We start from the raw sequence: 26,630 nt of genomic DNA on the forward strand, positions 1-26,630 counted from the left end.
TCATTTGCCTTCAAAAACAAGCACTTTAGTTTCACCATTGTTACAATTCCCCATGCATTGCTTAAAGCAGTGTTCTTCAACCACCGGTCCATGGACCAGTGCCGGTCCACAGAAATTTCCTGACAGTCCACAGGGCCAGCATGTGCATCAAGCCCAAAACAGTGTTCTTCAACCGCCGGTCCATGGTGAGATCAATGCGGCGTTATCTTCGAGCCAGCTCCCTCTTCCTAACTGATTCAGTGCACAAAACCATGGGCAGTGGCTCCTACGGGCATCCTGTGCCTGAACCGATGAGGCGCAGGATGCACGGGATGTGCAAGGTGCAATTTGTACTATTATGGGGCGGGGTCTGGGGGTAGAGATTGGGTAGAGATGGGCGGGGTCTGGCCCACGACTTAGCCCAGTGTTCTTCAATCGCCGGTCCACAGAATAATTCTTTTATTTCTGCCGGTCAATAGGTGTAAAAAGGTTGAAAAACACTGGCTTAAAGGACTTTAAATAAATAACTCTCAAACTGATTTATTTGTTGCTCGAGTTAGGATAGCTAGTGTATATTTATGAAGGAAATCTTTTAAGTTAAAATAAAATTTTGGAATCTCTCATGGTGCACCACTGTGCCTTTGGGAGACACTGAGTTTGAGTTTGAGTTTGAGTGACACCGAGGGCCTGTTGGACAAAGCCGTGCGGCAACAGCTCTGAAGCCCTTTAAATCTCTTCGTTACCGCGCTGCAGCTGCTAGCGCGGCTTTGTAAAACAGGCCCTGAGTTACACTCATTCATTTACTCCTTCCATCGCTCTTGCCTCATATTCTGTCCCTTATCCTGTCTATACCCAGAATATATAACCACTAGTTGTTTGTAGATGCCTTCTAGATATTGACCGCTGACTTTTGAGAACTTTTTCATAATTAGTTGTATAAGCCTCTTTGGACAATTGTCTTCCTATTGCTGAATTTCCTGAGGATTGTTTGTTTGCCTGTTTTTTATTTTGTTTTATAAACTTATGTATGTAACATTATGACCCTCTTTTTCTAAGCTGCGCTAACCGATTACCGCACGCTAAACGCTAACATAGAAAATGACGGCAGAAAAGGGCCATAGCCCATCAAGTCTGCCCACTCTACTGACCCACTCTACTGACCTACCTACTCTTCTAGAGATCCCACTCCTAATGACCCATCTCCTTAACTCTACCCTCTTAGGGATCCCACATGGGCATCCCATTTACTCTTAAAATCTGGTACGCTGTTGGCCTCGATCACCTGCACCGGAAGCTCGTTCCAATGATCAACCACTCTTTCGGTGAAGAAATACTTCCTGGTGTCCCCATGAAATTTCCCGCCCTTGATTTTGAGCGGATGCCCTCTTGTGACAGAGGGTCCTTTTGAGAAAGAAAATATCATCTTCCACCTCGATACGGCCGGTGATATATTTAAACGTCTCAATCATGTCTCCCCTCTCCCTACGTTCTTCGAGAGAGTAGAGCTGCAATTTGTTCAGCCTCTCTTCGTACGAGAGATCCTTGAGCCCCGAGACCATCCTGGTGGCCATCCGTTGAACCGAATCGACTCTCAGCACATCTTTCCGGTAATGTGGCCTCCAGAATTGCACACAGTACTCCAGATGAGGTTTCACCATGGTGTTGTACAATGGCATTATGACTTCAGGCTTCCGGCTGACGAAACTTCTGCGGATACAACCCAACATTTGTTTTGCCTTAGATGAAGCCTGCTCCACTTGATTGGCAGTTTTCATGTCTTCACTAATGATCACTCCTAAATCTCATTCTGTTGTAGTCCTAGCTAAGGTCTCACCATTCAAGGTGTAAGTTCTGCACGGATTTCTGCTGCCGAGGTGCATGACCTTACATTTCTTAGCGTTGAAGCCCAGCTGCCAGGTCGAGGACCAATGTTCCAACAAAATGTGCATGTTAGTCTATGGATGCGTTAGCATGCGCTAATTGGTTAGTGCAGCTTAGTAAAAGAGAGGGTATGTAAACCGTTTAGGTTTTAAATGGTATAGAAAATTTTAAAATAAAATAAATAAATAAATACATAACCGCACTGTTTCTTTAATAAGCAGCTTCTTGCCATCACTGTTACCTTGGGAGAACTGAGGTAATTCATTTTGAATGAAGCTGATATTGGATGAAATTTGAGGTACATTATTCCACTGGCTGAAATACATATTTTTGCCACTATTAGCTGTAGAAAAAAAAAAAAAAAAAAATCAGAGTTGTGGAAGTAATTGTCTGAGAAAGGTGAGCTCTGTGGGACTGTTCTGAGCCTTAGAGCCCTTAAATGGCAACATTTTCTACGTTTCTGGAGGTTGCCAAAAGTGAAAATGCTGAAGTTTTTGCGGGTTCTATGTTTGAGAAAACAGGTTCTACACATAACACCTCTCTAGGCTTTGAAAGTCATAAGCTAGATTTACATTTTACGAAATAACTATAAAATACAGTTACATCATCACACGCAAGAATCATTATATAAATAGCAAATATTATGGGCCGTGTTTGAACCTCAAGGGCTGTTAGTGACGCTGCAATAGGTCCTCCCAGTGGATGGGCTGCGAAAACACTTCTCTCTCTAGCCACAGCTCATAGGTGTAGTGGAAATCCTCTGGGAGCTCCACCCTCTGTCCCAGCACACTCTGCAAACAATTGTCCACTGGTAAAAACTCCCAGCCAGGGTTCTGGTCATATCGCCGGCTGTTAAAACTTTCAATATTGGCTCTCAGTATGCACTCTTCGGCTTGGAAGTCCCATGGCCTGGCATCGATATCTTTAGAGGTTTAAAAAAGAAAAAAAAGTATCAAGAATGTATGTTTGTGCCGGTATATTTGAAAATAAAACTCCACCCCTCAGTTTATACTTGAGTTAACAGTTTTCCCTCCTTTTTTGAGGGAAAACGTAACTTGGCTTATATTCAGAAAGGCTTATATTCAAGTATATGGCGGGCCTTAGGGCCTGATTGGGCCAGTTGCCTTAGGCCCCTCCTGTGGGCGGGGCCTTAGGCACCTGGCTCAATCAGGCCCTAAGGCCCGCCATTCGGTGGATGGCGGGGCGGACAGGCTTGGGACCGTCCATCTGGCCAACTGATTTTAGGTAAGGGGGTGTCGGGGGGTCATGGGGTTGCCGGTTGGGGCCAATCAGGGGTTCAGGGGCAGTCAAGGGGGGGGTGCGTTGTGGGCAGGAGAGCCTGGGATCCCTACTGCCGGTATCGGATCGGGGTGGGGGGGTTGCCAGGGCATGAGGGGTTGGGATCCCTCCTGCCCATATCGGTTTGGTGGGGGAGAGGGCAGATCACGGCAGGAGAGATTGGGCACCTCTCTTGCTGTGGATCGCGGCAGTTCAGAGATGGGCCGATCGCCATTGCGATCGCGGCAGGGGAAAAGAGCCATCTCTCCTGCAATGATCGTTATGGGGGGAGGGGGTGGATTCTGTTACCAGTGTTTTTGACAGACACCGGTTACAGAATCCAGCTTTTAGGTGAAGGACTGGCCCCTCCTTCGCCTAAAAGGTCTCGTTTTGGGCGTTTGAGGTTGATAATGTGTTGTAAGTGTAGACGTAGTGATGGTATGGTCGTTTAAACTGCTGAACGTAGAGGTAGGCCATTCTCAAAAAAACCCCTCATTTTGGACTTTTTTTTTGAGAATGGACATTTTCCCTGCTTCCACTTTCAGCGTTTAGGGCCTAGGCCAAAAGGGGCTTAGACGGTTTGTTTGTTTTTTTGTTGTTTTTTTTATTTATAATTTTGAATACTTTACAATATCCAATAATTCCAAAGAAAAAAAGGATAAGCACATAAAACAATACATAATCAAACCATACATACATAATTCCTTTTAAGCCCACATTAATGGGGAGCACATATTGCTATTTCTAATCAAATAAATTCAAGAAAATAAAGGACAATAATTCTCGGTTCGCACTAGAGAACCTTGAATCATTCCTTAAAATGGGATATTAATTTGAATTAATTCTCCTCATATTCTCAGCTAGATGAAACAAATCTCATTTCTGTTCTCTTGCAACTAAAAATTGTTGTAGTTGTATGGGATCCCAAAAGGCGTACTCAATATCTTGTAACTTAACCAAACATTTACAGGGAAATTTCAGGTAAAAGGATACCTCCAGGGCCAAAACTCTTTCCTTCAATTTCAGAAATTCTTTCCTCCTCATTTGGGTGGTCCTGGATACATCCGGAAAAATCCTAACCAAATCCCCACAAAATTTCATTAACCTGTTTTTGAAGTAAAGTCTCATTATCAACATCTTATCCATCTCGCTCATGCATGTTATTACCAGGGTGGACCGACTCTGAATCACATCCTGTGTATCTTCCAAAAATTCAGTCAAATTTACCTCTGGTGTGGTCAGATGGTCCACCTCCTGGGCAGATTCAACTTTTTTTGGAGGAATATAGTAATAATTATTTATTGGAAAATTCTCCGCATTGGCCATTCCCAGTACTTCTTTAAAGAACTTCCTTAACAAAATCTCAGGTGGCAATAAATGAGTTAGACGGGTTTTTTTTTTTTATTATGCCCTTCAAGGTGTTTAGGGTTACCAGATTTTACATTAGTAAAATCCGGACACTTAGCCCCGCCCCCCCAGGGATGCCCAGGTCCACCCATCCCATCCCCCACTTCCTGCTCCTGCTCAACGTGATTTGGAGGAAGCTTTTCAAAACCCAGACAAAGTGCCGGGTTTTGAAAAGCCATCTGGACCCCCGGACATGTCCTTGAAAAGGAGGACATGTCCATGGAAATCCCGACGTCTAGTAACCCTAATGGTGTTGCACTCTAAGAAAGACCACTTTCAACTGAGCTAGGATGGAAACCATCAAGGCGGACCAGAGGCATCTCTCACCATTGCCGTATGCCCAGTCATCATTCATGCGGTGGCGCACTTTCTGATAGATGGCAGACATGGTCTTCATGTTGCTCTTCCTCCACTGGCGGCCCAGATACTTTGTCTGGATCTTCAGCAACTTCAGGATGTAGAGCTGCATCATGGCTTGTTTCACTTTTAGGGCTCTTTTCAGGATTGGGGCCGATTTAAATACCACCAGCATCTACCAATCAAAGCGTGTGTTAGAAGAAGGAGCAGCAACATTTCCCAAGCAGTTACAGTTCTTTGAATTAAACAAATACTCAATATGATCCACCAAAAAGAACTCTGAATTAGGGATGTTGGTGCCCTCCTCTGAATGCTACAGTTCCAGCAAAGGTGGTCTTCGGGGTATAGAAATAAATCTACTTTTGAAACCCACTCGGGTGTTTGTTGCTTCTGCATCTTGGAGCACCCTCCTTTGAATGGTTCACCGGAGAAGATATCGGAAGACTTTTGAGTCCTAGGGGAGAAGCTGAAGCAGATGGAAGCACAGGTGGTTGTCTCCTTCATCCTACCAGTAAGAGACAAGGGAAGAGCTAGAGAAGAACGGATCTAGAGGACAAACGAATGGCTATGGGGATGGTCCAAAGAAATGAACTGTGGCTTCTTGGACCATGGAGAGGCACTGCAGGGACTGCAGGGATCAGATGGGCTACACCTAACCAGAAGAGGGAAGAACGTCCTGGGAAGACGTCTAGCTCACCTGCTCTGGAAAGCTTTAAACTAGGTGAGCTGGGGGAGGGGACCCACTCTCACACTAGTAAGGTAAGTAACTCCATCTTGGAGCCTGAGGTAAGTAATCGAGCGAGTACTGATGGGGATACTGAAAGGGACACAGGCAACACTAAGAGCGACAAAGGCATGATTAGGGGGACAAACTATCTAAGAGAAAACACTCCATGCAAACAGAAAGAATGGACGGCCAAGTACGCTAATGCCTGTAGCTTGGGCAATAAAATTCTGGAACTGGAAACAGAAATAAGAAAAGCCGACCTTGATGTGGTGGCGATATCAGAAACTTGGTTCTCGGAGTCCCACGGATGGGATATAGTTATACCAGGATACAACTTACTCCGTCACGACAGAGAAGGCAAATCAGGAGGAGGAGTAGCTCTATACATTAGAGAGGACATCAAAGTTACTAAAATCACAGGCATCAAGTATACAGGAGAATCCCTCTGGGTGAACCTTGCCAGGGGCAATAACAAATGCCTGTATCTTGGTGTTGAGTATAGACCACCATGACAAAAGGACGATACGGACCAAGAACTAATTGAAGACATTGAGACCATCACACTGCGAGGAGACACAGTTCTTTTGGGAGACTTCAATATGCCTGATGTGGACTGGAACAAACTTTCCGCCGCAACCAGCGGCAGCAAGAGGCTACTATCCTCCATACGAGGAGCACACCTTAAACAGATGATGTTTGAACCCACCAGGGATCAGGCGATCCTGGACCTGCTGCTCACCAACGGGGACAGTGTCACAGAGGTATCGGTGGGAGAAGCTTTGGCCTCCAGCGACCACAACATGGTGTGGTTCCACCTAAAAAAAGGAACCACTAGGACAAATACTTCAACTAAGGTCCTAAATTTTAAAGGAACTAACTTTCAGTGCATGGGGGACTATGTCTACAAAGCGCTGCAAAACCAGAGCACGGCGGACAGTGTGGAGGTACTATGGTCGGCTCTGAAATCCACCCTGCAAGAAGCAATCAACATTTACATAAAAACCACTAGTAAACGGCGCAGAAAAAATAGACCACATTGGTTCTCTGCGGAGATCTCAGAACTAGTAAAGCAAAATAAGAAAGCATTCGTAACCTACAAACAATCGCAAAGGCTGGAAGCTAAAGAAACCTATCTGGCAAAATCTAGAAATGTTAAGACGGCAGTCAGGGAGGCCGAACTCCAGATGGAAGAAAATATAGCAAGACAGGTTAAAAAAGGGGATAAATCCTTTTTTAAGTACGTTAGCGACAGGAAGAAGAACTCAAGCGGTATTGTGCGCCTAAAAAAAACCTGATGGTAACTTCGTGGACTCGGACATAGACAAAGCAGAACTATTCAATAACTACTTCTGCTCAGTCTTCACCTGTGAAGCGTCAAGATCCAGACCTCAGCTACAGACAAAGGGGTGCTCGGAGGACCCATTCCGGGACTTTGCATTTACCGCAGGCAATGTCTACCACAAGCTATCAAAGCTAAAAGTGAACAAAGCTATGGGCCCAGATAATCTACACCCCAGAGTACTTTGGGAATTGAGTGATGTCCTAGCAGAATCTTTAGCTGAGCTTTTTAATCTTTCCCTAAGCAAGGGAAAAGTTCCCTTGGACTGGAAAACTGACAACGTTATTCCGCTCCATAAAAAGGGATGCAGGTCAGAGGCCAAAAATTACAGACCAGTGAGTCTCACATCAATAGTATGTAAACTTATGGAAACATTGATCAAAAACAGATTGGACATGTTTTTGGATGACGAAAGACTAAGGGATCCCTACCAGCATGGCTTTACTAAGGGAAGGTCTTGTCAATCCAATCTGAAAACTTCTTTGACTGGGTGACAAAAAAACTGGATAAGGGAGAGTCCCTGGACATCGTGTATTTAGACTTCAGTAAGGCTTTTGATAGTGTCCCACACTGAAGGTTATTGAACAAGATGAACACGATGGGCCTTGGAGAAACACTAACAGCATGGATAGAAGACTGGCTTAGCGGCAGACTTCAAAGGGTGATGGTAAACGCTACTCCCTCAAAAACGTCAGAAGTGACCAGTGGCGTACCGCAGGGCTCGGTCTTGGGCCCGATACTATTCAATATCTTTGTAAGGGATCTGCCTCAGGGACTTCGAGACAAAATTACATTATTCGCTGATGACGCTAAACTATGCAACGTTGTGGGCAGCGCAGCAGAACTTAATGGCGCAACCATGCCCAACACCATGGAACAGGACCTAGTTTTACTAGAACAATAGTCCAGTACTTGGCAACTGAATTTTAATGCCAAAAAATGTAAGGTAATGCACCTTGGTAACGGAAATCCATGCAGAACGTACACCATGAACGGTGAAAACCTAACAAGAACTGCAGCAGAACGGGACTTGAGAGTAATCATCTGGGATGACATATAAAGTTGCCAATCAGGTGGAGAAATATAATTTCTTTATAATGTCACTGGGGTACTAATAGTTAAATATTAGTGGAAGTCAGAAAAATATTAGAGTTCAAATAAAAGAACTGTCTTCTCATTCAAATTGGTAACCAAACTTCAGGATTGCAACCGTCACGTTTGAAAGTCACTCAGAGGTATAGAGTTCTTCAAGAAGAGAGTTGCGCCCTCTAGTGATGAACCAAAGTATATTTTTCAGTCGTTGCAACTTATATTCTCTCAAAGAGCACAGAGAAAGGGGGGACATGATAGAAACATTCAAATACATCATGGGCCGCATGGAGGTGGAGGAAGAAATCTTTTATCTTACGGGTCCCACGTGACAAGAGGTCACCCGCTAAAGCTCAGGGGGGGGAAGATTTCATGGGGACACCAGGAAATACTTCTTCACCGAAAGGGTAATTGATCGATGGAATGGTCTTCCACGTCAGGTAGTTGAGGCCAGTACCACGCTCGACTTCAAGGGACGATGGAACCGTCTGGTGGGGTCGCTCCAGAGGAATGTTGAAAAGATGGATCTCGAGGAGGGAGGGATCTTGAGTGGGCAGACTTGTTGGGCCATCAGCCCTTTTCTGCCGTCATACTCTATGTTTCTATGCTGCTTTTTCAAATGTTGAACCCTCCCCCCCTCCAATTGGCTTACCATTGTCCGTGAATGTTTCCACTTGGTCAGCTTGTTGAGGACCCTCAGCAGGTTGATACAGGAGTAAAGGTTTCTCCAACAGAACTGACTGTTGTCTCCAACTTCCTGCAATGAAAAACTTTGAGAGATTTCAAGTTTCCAGCAAAAGCACAGCCTGTTCTCCTAACCCATTTCTCACGGTGCACATTCTATCACAATCACTGCTATCCTTCTGCATGCTGGACCCTCAAGTCCTAGGCCAGGATGTTGATTTTAGTTGAAATCTTTGTTTTATTGATATATCACATACCAACCAAAACAGTATCCAAGACAAGACACAATTTTTATTTATTTATTTATTTTACAAATTTTGTGTTCATACATAAAAACATACCTCCTTTCTTATTAGAAAACACCCATGCCTAACTAAATGCTAAGATGCCTAGTTCCTTATAGCCTCTCATCCTTCTATACAACCCACCCCTATACCCGACAGATTCAAATTTAAACTTTTCCCCATCTCTAAGCCCCCTACTCTCCCCAACCCTCCAATTACCTCTGTTCCTCAATGTCTCTGCAACTGAGAGCTCAATAACATGGACTACAAGGAGGAAAGTGTTAGTATTATACAGCTTTTATCACTAAAACGCACGTTGTAGACATGAAAAATAACCACTATGGCTGGTGTAAGTGCCTGTGTACATTTGTATTTTACAAACAGTGCTTCTGATCGAATTATGAGTGTGTTTAAGTTGTAGAGTGTGTGGCACGGTGGTTAGAGCTACAGCCTCAGCACCCTGAGGCTATGGGTTCAAATCCCTCGCTGCCCCTTGTGACCCTGAGCAAGTCACTTAATCTCCCCAGGTACACTAGATAGAGTTTGAGCCCACTGGGACAGAAAGGGAAATATGATAAAGTACCTGAATGTATACCACTTAAGATATAAGCGGTATATAAATAATTAAATTAAAAAATTGTCTTCTGAAAAACACTACCTGATCCTCAGGCAGGCATCTACATAGCCATTTCCTCTCAGCCTTCTGCATCTCCAGCTTACTCGATTGATCTGAATATGTTTATTAGCACTTACATACCACTCTTCACTACAACATCAGTGTGGTTTACAAAAATTAGGAAAAGAAGAATGCCAGTACTTCAAGAACAGATTGGAAGAAGAAGGAGCAAAAAACAAAACCCGAATAATTTATTAGTTGATGCAGGACCCATTTCTCAAAAAAAAAATTGAATATAAAAATTAATAAAATTAAGGGAATGCCAATCAAAAAAGATAAGTCTTCAATGAAGATCTAAATTGAATATAAGAGAGCTCGCATCGTAATTCATTAGGAAGAGAGTTCCATAAATTTGGAACCGAAGCAAAAAAGGCAGAGTTACAAGTTGACGTTAGTCTCACCAGATGAATTGAAGGTAAGGTTAATCGATTTAAGGTCGATGAGCATAGAGTACGAGTAGGTTTATATGGAACAAGTAATTTTGCTAGATAGGTTGCCCATTGTGTAGTACTTTAAATGCTAAAATTAAAGCTTTATGCATTAAACGATATTTGATATGAATCCAGTGATATTTTTTAAATAACGTAGAGACGTGATCATAGTAAGAATTCTAATAGCAGCATTTTGAACAGTGTGTAATTTCTTTTTTGTTTGAAGTAATTTTTATTAAACAGAAAATAGGATGAACATACACAGCAGGCCAACATGGCACACATAGCTGATGGAGATACAAAGACAGAAAAAACAACATAGAGACCCAATACTGGGGTTGAGGACAAAGCCCCAAAACCATCCCCCATGACCAATCCCCAGCTATCAACCAGTAAACGGAAGGCAACAATCAGAGAGAAAATATCCCCCACTTCACCATTTTCCGCAATTTTTGTAAAGAGAAAGAGAGAAAAGAAAGAAAACACCTCCACCCCACACACAGACCAAACACATAGAAGCACCTTGACGCACCCGAACACCAATCTGCAGGCACACCCACACAGACACACACACACTCATAGACCCACACCCAACCCCCCCATCCCCCCCACCCTACCCAGGTGATTGGAAAAGAGGAAAGAAAGAGAATGAAAAGGAAAATAGGATTAAGAAAGGGAATGAAGACAAAAGCCATCACACTGAAGGAGCCCCCTCTAAGGCTGCCTGCCAAAGAGAACGATACAGCCGCTGGGAAGTTGTCATCCCCCTCCCTGCACCCCGGAGTTCCCAACGGGCCACCTCAACAAGAGACCTATGCCAGCCCAGCACATCAGGGGCACACTGATCCATCCACCGTCGGAATACCCCCCGCTTAGCCACCAACAGCGCAGTATAGAGAAATCGCCAGTGTTCCGTCCCCAGGCCCTGGTCATGCACCGCTCCCTCGCATCCCAGGACATGGAGCAAATAGGACCACTGAATGGGCTGCCCCACTATCCCCGCCAGGAAATCCAACACCCCATTCCAGTAAGTATGCAGCTGGGGACATTCCAGCAACATGTGCAAAAGGGTCCCCCGCAGTCGCTTACATTTAACACACAAATCAGAGACCCATAAGCCCGCCCTGGCTCCCCATGTCCTAGTGAAATACGTACAATGTAGTAACTTAAACTGTGTTTCTTGCAACTGAGCAGTCCTGGCCCCCCTAGCAACATCCTCAAAACAAACCTTCAAAAGGTCAACACTAACGGGCTCACCCAACTCCAACGTCCATCGAGAGGCCAATGGAACGAGCAAAGAGTCTCCCCGTTCCTCCCGGGCCATCCCATACCAAAGAGACAGGGAGTTTAGAGGTGCAGGTATGGACAGAAAAAGGTGGTCCACTTTTAAGAAACTAGAGCCGGAGGTGTTCCGCCGACGATAATCGTCAAAGTAGTGTCGCAGCTGAAGATACGCATAAAAGGGCATGGTGGGCAAAGACCAGGTGCGACGTAGTTCGTCATGCGAAGGGAATTGCGATACACCCGGAGGGGTGTGTAATTTCTTAATAGATATCCGAGGAAGTCCAGAATGCACGATGTTACAATAATTCAATTTCAAGATAACCCAATGCATACCATTGAGGTCTAAAATCTCTCTGATAGCACTTCCTGTCCTGAATCAGTATTTACATCTAGAGCACTCACAATAAGGCTATTCCATTTGAATACTGAGATCCTCCTCAATGAGAGACTGGTCAACCAGGCCCTTTATTTTCGTCTAATCATATTCCTGATACCAAGCTCCCATCTTGGGATCAGTCTTTGAGTAGTGATCAGTTTACAGTGACGAAGGAAAAGACATTCCCTTACAAAAAGTAACAGCCCCTACTCTCTACCTCATAGCAAGGAAGAAATAGCAAATCCAAAATATGCCCAGCAATATGCACAGGATCTCCCACCAGCTGAGAAAACCCTAGAGCAGCCATTGGATTGACAGACATAGGGACTGCCCAAATTTTCTGCCTGAATATTGAAGTCCTCTGCTACTATTGTATTCATCAAAAGTTGTGAAGAGACAGAGGTCAAACGTTCCATGACTTTGTGGGAACCTGTAGCATACGCATTTGGCGGACAATAAATCAAGAATACGGAGCAAACGCTAAACTTCACCTACAGCCCCTCACACTCTTCATCTAGGATGACCTTACATGGCATTAGACAGGCTTCATTATTTAGCTTATACCTTTTCGTGTGTAGTTTATTTATTTATTTAAAAATTTATAGCCCGCATATCTAACAATTCTATGCTCGTATCATAATAAAATCACAATATAACTCTTTTGGAGACCTCAGTTCAACAGCAGAAGGTTGAACTTTCTAAACTAGAGAAACTAACAATTGAGAATAAAAATTTGGTGACTAAACAAATGACTGATAGAATGATGCTTCTGAGGAAGATAGAAAACCTGGAAAATCAACAGAAAAACTTGAATTTAAGGATTCTTAATTTTCCAATAGCTAAATTTCTGTCTCCTCAGGAACTCTTTAAGAACTTTATGTTGACAGTCTTAAAAGTTCCGGAATCGAATCTTCCCACGACGCAGAGAACTTATTATTTAAAGAATGTGCAAAAAGAAAAAAGTTTTAGAAGCTGAAACTATGCAACTAGATCAGGGGTCTCAAAGTCCCTCCTTGAGTGCCACAATCCAGTCGGGTTTTCAGGATTTTCCCCAATGAATATGCATTGAAAGCAGTGCATGCACATAGATCTCATGCATATTCATTGGGGAAATCCTGAAAACCCGACTGGATTGCGGCCCGCAAGGAGGGACTTTGAGACCCCTGAACTAGATGTATCAGCTATATTAAAATCTTCTGAAATTGAAACAGTGGGTCGGGCGACATTGTTGGTCTCTCTTGTATTTTTACAGGATAAAGAAATGCTGTTGAAATTGTACTTTAATTTAAAACAAGTCACCTTTTTAGGTGAAAGGCTATACATATTTCCTGATGTCTCAAAATGGACACAATCCAGGAGGAAAGAATTCTTGCAATTTCGTCCTAAAGTGATTTCTATGGGGGCAACTTTTCAATTAAGATTTCCTTGCAAATGTTTTATTTCCTATCAAGGGAATAAATATATATTTTTTGAGCCTGCCCAATTAGGTTTTTTTCTTGGATAGTAAAGGGACTCCAACACAGCCAGAATGAATCAAGTGTTTAGTGCAGAATTTAGTTAAATAGTAGGTTAATATCTAAGTACTGCTCTTTTGCTTTATGTTTTAATTGTACTTGTATCCCTTCTCCCCAGAGTTTTTTCTGTTTACGTCTTGCCTACCTCCTTGAATAGAGGACTTTATAAATTGTATATTGCTTTGTACATTTTTCTTTAGTCAGTGTTGACTAAATTATATGTATTTCAGTATTTCTTTGTACCATTTTTGGTTGTATAGAAATTATAAATAAATTAAAAAAAAATTAAAAAAATCACAACAATAGACATAAAAGATATACAATCAAAACAAATCAATATAACGAGACAATAAACATTCAAAATATAATTTACTACAAAACTAACAACATTCTCTCTTACTTTTAAAATCACCAAAAATACATAATAAAAAGCAGGTCTTCAAATCACTAAACTTCATTAGAAGCCCTGAGTATTAGATCTTCCAGCAGACACCAAACAGATGTCGAAGTACTCCAACTCCTATTGCAAGAGGTCATGGACTGAAACTGAGAGGCAGCAGGCCCAGGACAAATGTCAGAAAGTTCTGTTTCACACAGAGAGTGGTAGACGCTTGGAATGCTCTCCCGGAGGAGGTTGTGACGGAGACTTCCATTCTGGGATTCAAGCGCAAGTTGGATGCACACCTTCTTGCAAATCACATTGAGGGATACGGGTAATCAAGGTCTCCATCAGGGAGCACCTAGCTTGGCCTCCGCGTGTGTGGGTGGCCGGACTAGATGGACCTATGAAGGCGTTTCTTATGTTCTAAATGTCCTTTCAAACAATACAGTTTTTAACATCTTCCTAAACTGTAAAACACTTGAAGCTTGCCTTATTTCCAAAGGCAACATATTGCAACAGATTGGCCCCTGTACTGTTAACATGGTCTTACGATGCCCATAGAACCTCACCACACTCAAATGAGGCACATCCAAACATATCCTACCCATGGACCATAAATTGTGTGTTGGCTTATGAAAATGTAACAGTGATCGCAAAGCCGTTGGGCAATCATCATGCAACAACCTAAAAATTGCACAAAGAACCTTAAATTTGACGCATACGCTGATAGATAACTAATGCAGTTCCCTCAAGCTTGGAGTAATATGCTCAAATTAGTTACAAATAGTTACAGATTCAGATACAGTAAATAATTTTTCCCTGCTTCCAGAGGGCTTACAAGCTGAAACCCCCCCTTTTATTTTGCGAAGCCGCGTTAGGCTTTTTTTTATCGCCAGCCGCAGCGGTATTAGCTCCAACGCTTATAGGAAATCTATTAATGTCGAAGCGTCACTTAAAAATGATGACAAGTACTCACAGAGGGATTTTAACCCTGGATTCCCTGATTCTGAGAGGTTAGCTGTTCTAACTTCAGGTGGGGGGGGGAGGGTTTGTCTTGAGTAGACTTGTGGGTGGGAGGGTTATTGTGTGAGTCGCCGGCCCTTTTCTGCCGTCAAACTGTTTATATGTCTCTAACCACTAAGCTACTTATCCATTCCTTTAGTTTTATTTGAAAAGAGGATCACCAAACCAAGGGTGGCGAAGAAAATTTTATTTCAATGTAAGAAAGAGAGGGCCTAGTTCCAAGTGTTAGAAATTATTGAGGGGCTCAACTATGGGCTGCCACCAACCTTTAACACAATGGGTGGCTGTTGAGTGATCTTCCATCAGGCCAGTGTCCTGAGGGTTGATATGGGTCCCAATGAACCCGTGTCATACTCCTATCAAACATTTGGAAGAGGTGAAAAGGTTGAAGGGTTGGTGATAGAGATGTACTTTTCACTTAAAAATGATTTGATATCAGATTCATGGTTGCCATAAATGCTTGCCTCACCTCTCACTAGTCAAGGGAACAATTAATCAATAGGAAATGATTAAACGACAGTTCTAGTTCCCGAGAAGGGTCCCGCCTCAGAGCTTTCTAACTCCTTTAATGAAGAGATCACTAGGAGTCAGTGGCTACTTCCTGTTTTCTCTCATAGCCTTCAGTCTCTAGGTCCCTTCCTGACATCAGAGGAACCTAGTGAGAGGTCCCTGAACACCATCCTAGCTTCATACATACTGCTGGAGGGGGGGGGGGGGCTGTGTGTGTGAGAGAGCAGATGACAGAATATCTACGACAAACAGCATCAGTTCAAAAGTAGTGCTGGCTTTGCCTAAGGGGCAGGGGTATTTAAGTAATTAAGTGTGTGGAGTGTGAAGTGTGTGTGATGCGTGTATGCATGTGTGTGGTGTGTGTGTGTGTGCATTGGGCAAATGTGGCAGGTAATAAGAGTGTCTATGGCACAGATAATCAGTGCATAGTAGTCAAGGTACTTATACCACAAGACTTCCTCTACTTTCTGCATGGAGTAAATTAGGGCCTTGGATTCCAAGTCACCTGCCCTGAATTTGAAGAGACAATCCCTCACTGGGTGACAAATTGACAATTATTGTCATTCTCTCCAGTAAAATAATTCGTCTACTCTAGTGTATTTGAGTAGGTCTTTATGATACCCATTTTTCTCTCACGCACATCCCAAAATGTCCCTACGTACAGTGGAGGAGTCGCCTAATGGTTAGAGCAGGGGTGGGCAACCTGTAGCCGACCGCTAAATATTACAGCCTGCAGAACTATGGGAAAATGCACAAAAATGGCCTGCACAAAAATCATTAACCAGAGTTTGGCGCTTTTGCAAATATTCTCAAATTAGCGGCAAAGGTCTCAACTAAACTTTCAGAATAATGACAGAAGTAAAGGGTTACAGACCGTTCTGATATTCATTTACAAGGGTCATTTCATAAATAATGCCCACTATTTTTAAAAAATTTACATGTTTGGTTTTTGGGTTTTTTAAAAATTTTATTTATTAATTTTTCATTCTTACAGCAATTGAATCATACATAATATAATTAATAATTACATGACATTTATAACTACAATCAATACATCATATCATATATGTTAAATCCCTCCCCTTTTTCCCAATTCCTATTTCCAAAAAAGTATACAAATCCCAACCCATCCCTATATACCTACTGCCAATGTGCTAAGAAATCTGATCATTAGAATAATTAGTCAATGGTTCCCAAATTTTCTTAAAATTGTGAAGATTCCCTTGTTGTAGCGCTAACACTTTTTCCATTTTGTATATATGACAGACAGAGTTCCACCAGAATGTATAATTTAATTTGGTATAATCCTTCCAATTTTGAATAATTTGTTGCATGGCGACCCCTGTCAATATTAATAGTAGTTTGTTTTTTTTCTTTCAAGTATTTCTTTACAATCCTTCAATATAGTCTCCCTGCTTTGCAATGACCGAGTTCCAACAGCCGGGAAGCTTCATTATTCCATCCCAGACACCTTTTATGTTCAGTTGCCGAATGGCTCGGGTAACAGCGGAAGAAAGCTCTTCCAGAGATGCAAAACGATGTCCACACATAGGTTGTTTCAACTTTGGAAAAAAGTCGAAGTGGACTCATGTCTGGACTGTAGGGACCATAAGGTAACACCTCCCAGCCGTATTCGCATAGTTTTTCAATGACGACATTCCCTATGTGCGGGCGAGCGTTGTCGTGAAGAATGAGTGGCCCAGCCAAGAGCAACTGAGGTCGGGTTTTATATATTTTTCTGCGCATTTTTTGCAAAAAAATTCACGATAATACACTGCTGTGACACTTCTTCCGCATGGAACTTTGTTTGTGATGATGATGCCTTCATTATCATAAGCAAAAATCATCATTTGTTTGACTTTTGATTGAGCTTGTCGAAATTTTTTTGGTCGTGGAGGTCGTTGGACTGTGATTTCAGCTCCAGCTCAAAGTCTCTGACCACGTTTCATCAATAGCAACAATACGATTCAAGAATGCCTGACCTTTTTCCAAAGTTGAAACAACCTATGTGTGGACATCGTTTAGCATCTCTGGAAGAGCTTTTTTCCGCCGTTACCCGAGCCTTTTGGCAACTGAACAAAAACGGGGTCTTGGATGGAATAATGAAGCTTCCCGGATGTTGAGACTCGGTCATTGCAAAGCAGGGAGACTATATTGAAGGATTGTAAAGAAATACTTGAAAAAAAAAATAGAATAAAACATGTAAATAAAAAAAGTGTGCATTATTTATAAAATGACCCTCGTATATTCATTCAGTCATCACATTGGAGCATTTTTTCATTTTCTGTGTGTGCTTCTCTGTATATAGAGGTTATCCACCCCTTACTGCAATAGACTTGAAAACCAGGGAAGCCCAGTTCAAATCACATCGCAGCTTCCTATGACCTTGGGCAAGTTACTTAACCTTCCACCTTAGATTGAGAGCCTTCCAGAGATAGAAAAAAACCCATTATCAGTGGCCTAGTGAGGGTGAGAGGTGCCCAGGGCGTGGCGCCCCTACCCCGCCCTCATCTCCATTCCCCCCTGCTACGCGCACTCCCCCCTTCCCAAGTGACATCAGCAGGAGAGCCGATGGGGTTGCGAAGAGCACATTATGGACCGCCACGAACAACTACTTCAACTAGAAGTATGGGGAAGGGAAGGGGGGGTGCACACATGGAGGGGAGGACTGGGAAGAGGTGGGGGGGCAAAGAGGAGGGGTGTCGGTGCCCGGGTTGGACCAACCCCCATCCCCCCTTATTACGCCACTGCCTATTAGACCTAAATATAACTCATTTTTAGCTAGGGTGGGAGGCGCCCGGGGCCCTCCTCTCTGTCCCCCGCACCTTCCCCGTCCCCCCACACCATACTCACATCCTCCCTTCCCCCATGTACTTCTATAAATCTTCGACAGTGCGAGCAGTTTCTCCTGCCTGCTGCTCGCGCTGGCATTGGCATTCCTTCTGATGTCACTTCCTGGCCCCATGACCCAGAAGTGATTTCAGAGGGGAGCGAGGCCAGCCGGCCTGAGAAGCTGCTCACACTGGAGAAGATTTAAAGAGATACCAGGGCAGCACAAGCATGGCGTGGGGGGAAGAGAAGTGCCCCTACCAAGATGGCGCCATTGCTTTCAGCTACAATTGAAAATGAAGGGGAACCAACTACAAAATCTTTTCCCGTCCCTTCCCTATTTGCCATGTAATAGAGAGCTTGGATCCAACAGATCATGCCCAAAGTCCCTTATCTCTTATTGTTTCAGTTTAACAGCATAACTGATGAGCCAGAAGTCTAATACGAGGGATCTTTAAAAAGTTTCTGCAGTTTTATTTTCGTAAGTAAAAGGACACTATTCTGACTGGGAAGCAGACACGAGCGGTGTCCCGCAGGGGTCAGTGCTGGGACCACTGCTGTTCAATATATTCATTAATGACCTGGAAGTGGGGACGCAGTGCGAAGTTATAAAATTTTCGGACGACACAAAACTCTCCAGTAGGGTTAGAACTGTTGAAGAATGTAAAGAACTACAAAGGGACTTGAACAAGCTGAGTGAATGGGCAAATAAATGGCATATGTGCTTCAATGTAGAGAAATGCAAAGTCTTGCACATAGGGAAAGGAAACCCGATGATCAACTACAAGATGGGGGGGGATGATATTGGGGAAGAGCAACCTAGAAAGGGACTTAGGGGTCTTAGTGGACCAATCAATGAAGTCGGGAGCACAATGCGCAGCAGCCTCCAAGAAGGCGAACAGAATGTTGGGCATTATTAAAAAAGGAATCACTACCAGAACCAAAGAAGTTATCCTGCCGCTATATCAGGCGATGGTACGCCCGCATCTGGAATACTGCGTTCAATACTGGTCGCCGTACCTTAAGAAGGATATAGCAACACTCGAGAGGGTCCAGAGAAGAGCAACAAAGATGATAAGGGGCATGGAAGGCCTCTCATATGCTGAGAGGCTGGAGAAACTGGGGCTCTTTTCTCTGGAAAAACGGAGACTTAGAGGGGACATGATAGAAACTTACAAGATCATGAAGGGTATAGAGAGGGTGGAGAGGGGCAGATTCTTCAGACTGGCGGGGGAAACAAAAACAAGAGGGCACTCAAGAAAATTGAAGGGAGACAGATTCAGAACAAATGCTAGGAAGTTCTTCTTCACTCAGAGGGTGGTGGATACCCGGAATGCATTTCAGGAGGAGGTGGAAGAGCAGAGTACGATTTTGGGTTTCAAAAAGGGGTTGGACAAGTTCCTGAAGGAAAAGGGGATTGAGGGGTATAGTTAGAGGGGTACTATATAGGATAAAATGTCTTAAGTAAAGGATCACTTACAGATCACAACCTGGGGGGCCACCGCGGGTGCGGACTGCTGAGCACGATATACCTATGGTCTGACTCTGCAGAGGCGATGCTTATGTTCTTATGTATTAAATATCTCTACAGCAATTTGCATCATTTTTCCACATTATGACCCTGTTTTGCGATACATTTTTCCCAGCATCCTACTAGCTTCTTAATGCTATCCGAAAAGAATGTTTTTTTGTTTGAGTACGAAAATATGAAAGTGTGGAAACTTTTTTGAAGAACTCTTATATATTATGATGTGCCCATTGGCTCCAATCTTTTTCAGTTTTACTGTATCTCAGACCATCACCTCAAGACAATGCCTGTGGAAAATGGCACCCTGATGCTGAACGGCAAAGACCTGTAATTAGCAATGAAATCACTAGGTGGCGCTATTGCACCACACGAAATAAAGCAAAAACAATTTATCTTTAACATTTACATCTCCATAAGTCTAATTTTTTTTTGTCCAAGAGTACTTTCAGTCTTAACAATGAAGTCTTAGCAGAAAAGATTACAGCCAAGGATTTAAAAGTGCAGCCTATATTTTCTATATAATAGAGAATTAACACGGTGACAAAATTCATCACCGTTCCCGTCCCCTCGGATAACTGCAGGAAACAATCCCATGTCATTCTTTAGTGTATGTCTCAACCTCAATCATAAGAACATAAGAATTGCCATTGCTGAGTCAGACCAGTGGTCCATCGTGCCCAGCAGTCAGCTCACGCGGCGGCCCTCTGGTCAAAGACCAGCGCCCTAACTGAGACTAGCCCTACCAGCGCACGTTCCTGTTCAGCAGAAACTTGTCTAACTTTGTCTTGAATCCTTGGAGGGTGTTTTCCCCTATGACAGACTCTGGAAAGGCGTTCCAGTTTTCTACCACTCTCTTGGTGAAGAAGAACTTCCTTACGTTTGTACGGAATCTCTCCCCTTTTAACTTTAAAGAGTGCCCTCTCGTTCTCCCTACCTTGGAGAGGGTGAACAACTTGTCTTTATCTACTAAGTCTATCTCCTTCAGTACCTTGAATGTTTTGATCATGTCTCCTCTCAGTCTCCTCTTTTCAAGGGAGAAGAGGCCCAGTTTCTCTAATCTTTCGCTGTACGGCAGCTCCTCCAGCCCCTTAACCATCTTAGTCGCTCCTCTCTGGACCCTTTCGAGTAGTACCGTGTCCTTCTTCATGTACGGCGACCAGTGCTGGACGCAGTACTCCAGATGAGGGCGCACCATGGCCCGGTACAGCGGCATGCTAACTTTCTCCGATCTGTTCGTGATCCCCTTCTTTATACTTCCTAGCATTCTCACCCTTTTTGCCGCCGCCCTTTTCTATACCAGCATTTTTCAATGCAAGTCTTGAGGGTCGGTGGTTGGGCCCTTTCAAACTGGGTTCTTTTCATCTAGCTGCCCCCTATGCCTGGAATAAATTAACCGAGTTTGTCCGTCAAGCCCCTTTCCTTGTTTAAAAGCAGACTGAAAACCCACCTTCTTGATATAGCCTTCAATCCTTAACCCCACTGCCAACAGATTAATCTTAACTGTATCCATAGCATCCTGTTTGTATGTCTTGTCTGTTTAGATTGTAAGCTCTTTTGAGCAGGGACTGTGTTTTTTGCAACCCGGGTCTAGGAAGTGATGTCAGAGAAAGCCGATGCTGGCACGAGGAAGGAATGGGGGGGTAACAGAGAGGATGATGATGGATGCCGACATCCCCACCAAGATGGCACCCGGGGTGGACCTCCCCCTCCCCCTTAGTACGTCGCTGTCTCACTGGAATTCTGACTTTGGGCCATTGATTAGACGGTCTATGATTTATATGCATTTTAGAAAACTTTAAAAAACTTATTTATATGTGGATAGATAGGTTAAAGGAAGAACAGTGTTAAAGCAGGTCCTTGTGGCTTTTGTTTCGTTTCGTTTTCCTTACCAGGGTTTCAGCAGTGAGCTCTGGCAGCTCATGAACTGTGCAGTATGGGTAATCCAGAATACAGATGCTGCAGGAGATAGAGACAGGAAAGATTGGTCACCATTGGGGCAGTGCCAGTTCTTAATAGAGGCCGGCACAGAGGTTCCATATGCCAACCTTGGTTTCAGGTATAACGACTATATTCCAAGCAAGAGATAAGGAAAGTGGCACAAATGATTTTAAAAAATACACAAATACCTTCCAATGGTTTAACTGACTAAAAGAGCGAATTTAACACGAACAGGCATCAAAATATCAAAGTCAGCATGTATTAGGCTTACACATAACTGCAGTTTTTACACACAACAAGAATATATACATGGTATCAGGTTGTATTCAGAACACGCTCCGCTGAATTTAGGGTTAGAGCAGTGGTCTCAAATTCGTGGCCCGGGATCCACATGCTGCCCACTAGGTACTATTTTGAGGCCCTAGGTATGTTTATCATAAACACAAAAGTAAAATAAAACCGTTTCTTGATCATCTGTCTCTTTAGCTATAAATGACAATATTATGATTAAGACTCAGCCAAAAGGAAAGATTTATAAACTATAAAGAGTTTTACCTCATGCAAAATTGTCATTTCTTTAATAAGACATTAACTCTTTTTTCTGAGGCCCTCCAAGTACCTACAAATCCAAAATGTGGCCCTGCAAAGGGTTTGAGTTGGAGACCACTGGTCTATAGGAAGAGGAGATGCAAATGTTAAGAGCCTTAGCCAATAGGGAGAGGAGGAGATAGTGGATGCTGTGGACGGGCCATTTGGCCTTTATCTGCCATCATGTTTCTTTAACCATAAAGATCTATGACCTCACAATGCAGATGTAAAGAGTCTTAGCCTATAGGAAGAGGAGATGAAAATGCTAAGAGCCTTAGCCAATAGGGAGAGGAGAAGATAGTGGATGCTGTGGATGGCCATCGTGTTACTATGTTTCTATAATCATAAAGTTCTATGACATCACAATGCAGGTGTAAAGAGCCTTAGCCAATAGGAAGAGGAGAAGATAGTGGATGCTGTGGATGGCCATCGTGTTACTATGTTTCTATAATCATAAAGTTCTATGACATCACAATGCAAATGTTAAGAGCCTTAGCCAATAGGGAGAGGAGGAGATAGTGGATGCTGTGGATGGGCCATTTGGCCTTTATCTGCCATCATGTTACTATGTTTCCATAACCATAAAGTTCTATGACATCACAATGCAGGTGTAAAGAGCCTTAGCCTATAGCAGTGGTCTCAAACTCACAGCCCACCAGGTACTAGTTTGAGGCCCTCGGTCTGTTTATCTTAATCACAAAAGTAAAATAAAACAGTTTCTTGATCCTATGTCTCTAGCTATAAATGACAATATTATGATTAAGACTTAGCCAAAAGGAAAGATTTATAAACTATAAAGAGTTTTACCTCATGCAAAATTGTAATTTCTTTAATAAGACATTAACTCTTTTTTCTGAGGCCCTCCAAGTACCGACAAATCCAAAATGTGGCCCTGCAAAGGGTTTGAGTTTGAGACCACTGGGTTAGAGGATGACCAAAACAAGGTTTTTCTTGGTTCCGTCTGAAACTTAATCTGCGGCTGAAATTTGCCATAGAGCAAACATTTTTCTTGGCACACTACACGAACCAATTTTTTCGTGGCACATTATAACAGAAATTATAAAATTGCAAAACCAACAAAAAGTTCAATTTCAGAGTTATTTATTTAAAGTTCTTTACGTTATGTATGGATAAAGAGCCGCTATACTCACGTTCCTCCTCTCCTAAAGTCACGTCATTGGCTTCCCATCCGTTTCTGAACACAATTCAAACTCCTCTTACCAACCTCCAAATGCACTCACTCGGCTGCCCCTCACTCTCTCTCTCTTCGCTTATCTCCCCCTGTGTTGATTGGGACTTGTATATCTCTTTTTTGGGGTTTTACAATCACACTCAAAGCGGTTTACCTACAGGCACTTCAAGCATTTTCCCTACCTGTCCCGGTGGGCTCACAATCTGTTCCTCCCCCTATGAGCTCCGCTCAGCTGCTAAGTCCCTCCTATCTGTGCCCTTCTCTTCAACTGCCAACTCCAGACTTCGTCCTTTCTGCCTTGCTGCGCCGTGTTGCCTGGAACAAGCTGCCCAAATCCCTATGGCGGGCTCCGTCTCTGGCATCTTCAAGGCCCAGTTATAAGCCCACCTCTTCGAGAGTGCTTTCAACTCCTAACTCCTTTTACCTTGTGTTCTGCATCTCCAACCCTATATGTCGAGTCTGTCTGTCCTAGTTAGATTGCAAGCTCTTCCAAGCAGGGACTGTCTATAAATGTCAAAACGTACAGCGCTGTGTACGCTTTTCAGTCCTATATAAGTGATAAGAAGTAGCAGTAATCGTAACAACAGTGAAACTAGATAGAATAGCATTGCTAATCAATACGATGGATGTGCTTGTTTCTGAGTGTAAATTAACTCAAAACGCATTTACATCTTGGATTCTGATTTGAGGACTTGAGTTAAAAAAAAAAATTCTTCTATTTCTTTATAAATGTAAGTTTCTGTATTATTAAGCCTTAATCATACTTTCTGCTCAAGATTATATGCTTGGAAAATTATTTTGAAATGAAAGAAAGACAGGAAAAGAGGGAAAAAAAAGAAGGAAAAGAGAAAAGAAAAGAAGGAAAAAAGAAAAGGAAAAGAAAGAAAGAAAGAAGGAAGGAAGGAAAAGAGAAAAGAAAGAAAGAAAAAAAGAGAAAAGAAAGAAAGAGCACTATACCAGATCACAGATTGGAGGATGGGGAGAAGGGAGAGAAACATAATAGACTTCAGAGTTAGGGGTGTGCCAATATAAAAGTATGCTCAAGACACCACAGTCCCTGGAGCCAGCCCTGGATGAGAGGATGTGAACATAGACTCCACCCTATCGCAACAGTAGAAGATAACAAGGCGATTAGAGGGGGTCTTTCTTTTTTTATAATATCAAGTTCTATGTTTCTGTGGTACATTCAATGTTAGATCCACTCGTGGTGTCAGATGCTACATTTGTCAGGCTGTACACACAATCACACACTAAACACACAGTGACAACTGGCCAACCTCAGGCTCCCCACACAACCCTCGGCATTAGGTGCGAAGTTAAAGAGCAGATTCTAAACACATCAGGCTCTTGGCTGTTAGTCAGGCTCCACACCGAACACTGGTTTCCGCATGCTACCTGTTCTTTGCGCAGATGTAGGACATGATATTCTGGTTGAAGAATTTCAGGACCAGGGGTATGCAGTTTGCAAACACCAAATGCTGAGAGACATATTCGAACTATAACGAAATACAAAATAAGAGAACACTGCATGTGAAGGATCGGTAGGTTTCAGATAAGAGCCAGATGCTACCTGCCTTTAACCACTGTGACCCGTTTGAATCAGAATGTGTGGTTCCTGGAGATGGCTAGAATTATTCGTGAGGAGCACACCCCAGTATTTCAAGAGTAAGATGACCATTTATCAGCCCACAAGATCATTGCGCTCTGAAAATTCTGCTCTGCTAAAGGCCAATGTTAACCCGAAATATGTAGGAATGTAGGGCAATGGACCTTTTGTTGTGCTGGGGTGAAATTATGGGATTCGATGGTAGGGGGAGCTAAGGAAATGCGCCGACAGAGGAACTTTCAGAGAACGCCTCCAAACACAATTGTTCGTTAAATGCTTTTTTTATAGGGTCTGAGTTGTCCTGATCGAGGATTAACTGTAAACTTAAATTCTGATGATTTGTCCCTTTTTTGTACCGCTTTTACATATTATGTCTGTGGATATATGGAAAACCGTCTAGAAACTAGATGGTATAGAAATTTTAAAAATAAAATAAATACATAAGATGGGAAGCCACAGACTACAGGCCTCATCCTCTCATTTTCTGCACCTTGGAAGCAATTTTCATAAGAGACTTCATCCTGTGCAACGACATTGTACATGGTCAAGTAGACGCTCATAGAATTACCCATATGTATAAGGGCAAAACAGGGGCATAGAAATACATTAAGAGCCTGATTCTCTAACCATCTGGCAGCCATTTTGGACTCATGCTTTCCAAAAAAAAAAAACACAAAAAAACTCGGGCAAGGTAGGACGCCTACATTGTAGGCGTCTGTTGCGGGTCTACAGAGATGCGTAGAGACACTTTAAGCATGCCCAAAGTGTGGCATGAGCATGATTTCGCCCTGAAGTGGCCTTGGGTGTGTTTAAGCATCCCTACGCATCTCCGTAGACCCGAGACAGATGCCGGAAATGTAGGCCTGCAAAATGACGGCCTACATTTCCCAAACATAAAAGTAGATGCCGAAGCCGGCTGAGCTGATCGCGGTAGGGGAATTTCCGCTCGATCAGCTGAGCTGTCAGGATGCCCCAAAGCTGCAGTTTCAGCTGATCGGGGATTCCCGCGCTGCGATCAGCTGATGGCAAAGGATCCCTTGGCAAATATAGGCATCTGCGCCACCTATCTTTGTGATCGGGCAGGCATGATTCTCTAAGCATCACCGGTTGACATGGGCGCCGCTTAGAGAATTTGGAGGAGTAAGGGATCTGTTCCTTAAGGTATACATTAGAGAATGATACCGGTAAAAAATCTGTCCCTGTCACTGCATCGTCCCCGGCCCACCGTTCCCTTCACCGCCCCATCACCGTCACTGCCATCCCATTCACCGCCCCGTCACCTTCCCCGCAGCATCCTTACAACGCCTCAGTACTGCAATATTTAGCTTATTCCTTCCTTATAAATCAAAGTTCTGGCTGCTGAACTGGAGAAAGAGATGTTCAGCTAGCAGGGCTTTGTTTATAAATTTTTATCAACACAACTAATATACTACTTTATCCTGAAGCAAAAAAAAAAAAAAAGAAAAAGAAATAGAATTTTTTTTCCTACCTTTGTTGTCTGGTTTCTGCTTTCCTCATCTTCTCATTCAATTCCTTCCATCCACTGTGTGTCTTCTCTCTGCGTCTTCCATTTGCCCTGTTACTGTGCCTCTCCCTTTCTCCCCCTTCCAAATTGGTCTGGCATCCATCTTCTTCCCTCCACTCCCCCCATAGTCTGGCATCTCTGTCTTCTTCCCTGCCAGCATCTTCTCCCTACTCTCTCTTCCCCATTTCCCTTCAGCGTCTTCT

At 43.2% G+C, this 26,630-nt stretch overlaps 1 protein-coding gene across 2 annotated transcripts in view; it reads right to left on the reverse strand.

The window, feature by feature from the left end:
• Positions 1–1,936: 1,936 nt before the first annotated feature.
• STRIP2 (striatin interacting protein 2) overlaps positions 1,937–26,630 on the reverse strand; it is an 81,683-nt gene continuing 56,989 nt past the window's right edge. For both annotated transcript variants that reach the window (XM_033959409.1, XM_033959408.1), the window contains 5 exons: positions 24,692–24,792; positions 21,468–21,534; positions 8,710–8,814; positions 4,873–5,077; positions 1,937–2,782 (listed from right to left, as the gene is read on the reverse strand). In XM_033959409.1, the coding sequence (XP_033815300.1) occupies positions 2,532–2,782; positions 4,873–5,077; positions 8,710–8,814; positions 21,468–21,534; positions 24,692–24,792 (729 nt within the window). In that variant the 3' untranslated portion in view covers positions 1,937–2,531. The remainder of the gene's footprint in view (positions 2,783–4,872; positions 5,078–8,709; positions 8,815–21,467; positions 21,535–24,691; positions 24,793–26,630) is intronic.

Source organism: Geotrypetes seraphini, chromosome 9 (assembly GCF_902459505.1).
Source record: "Geotrypetes seraphini chromosome 9, aGeoSer1.1, whole genome shotgun sequence".
Lineage (NCBI taxonomy): Eukaryota > Metazoa > Chordata > Amphibia > Gymnophiona > Dermophiidae > Geotrypetes > Geotrypetes seraphini.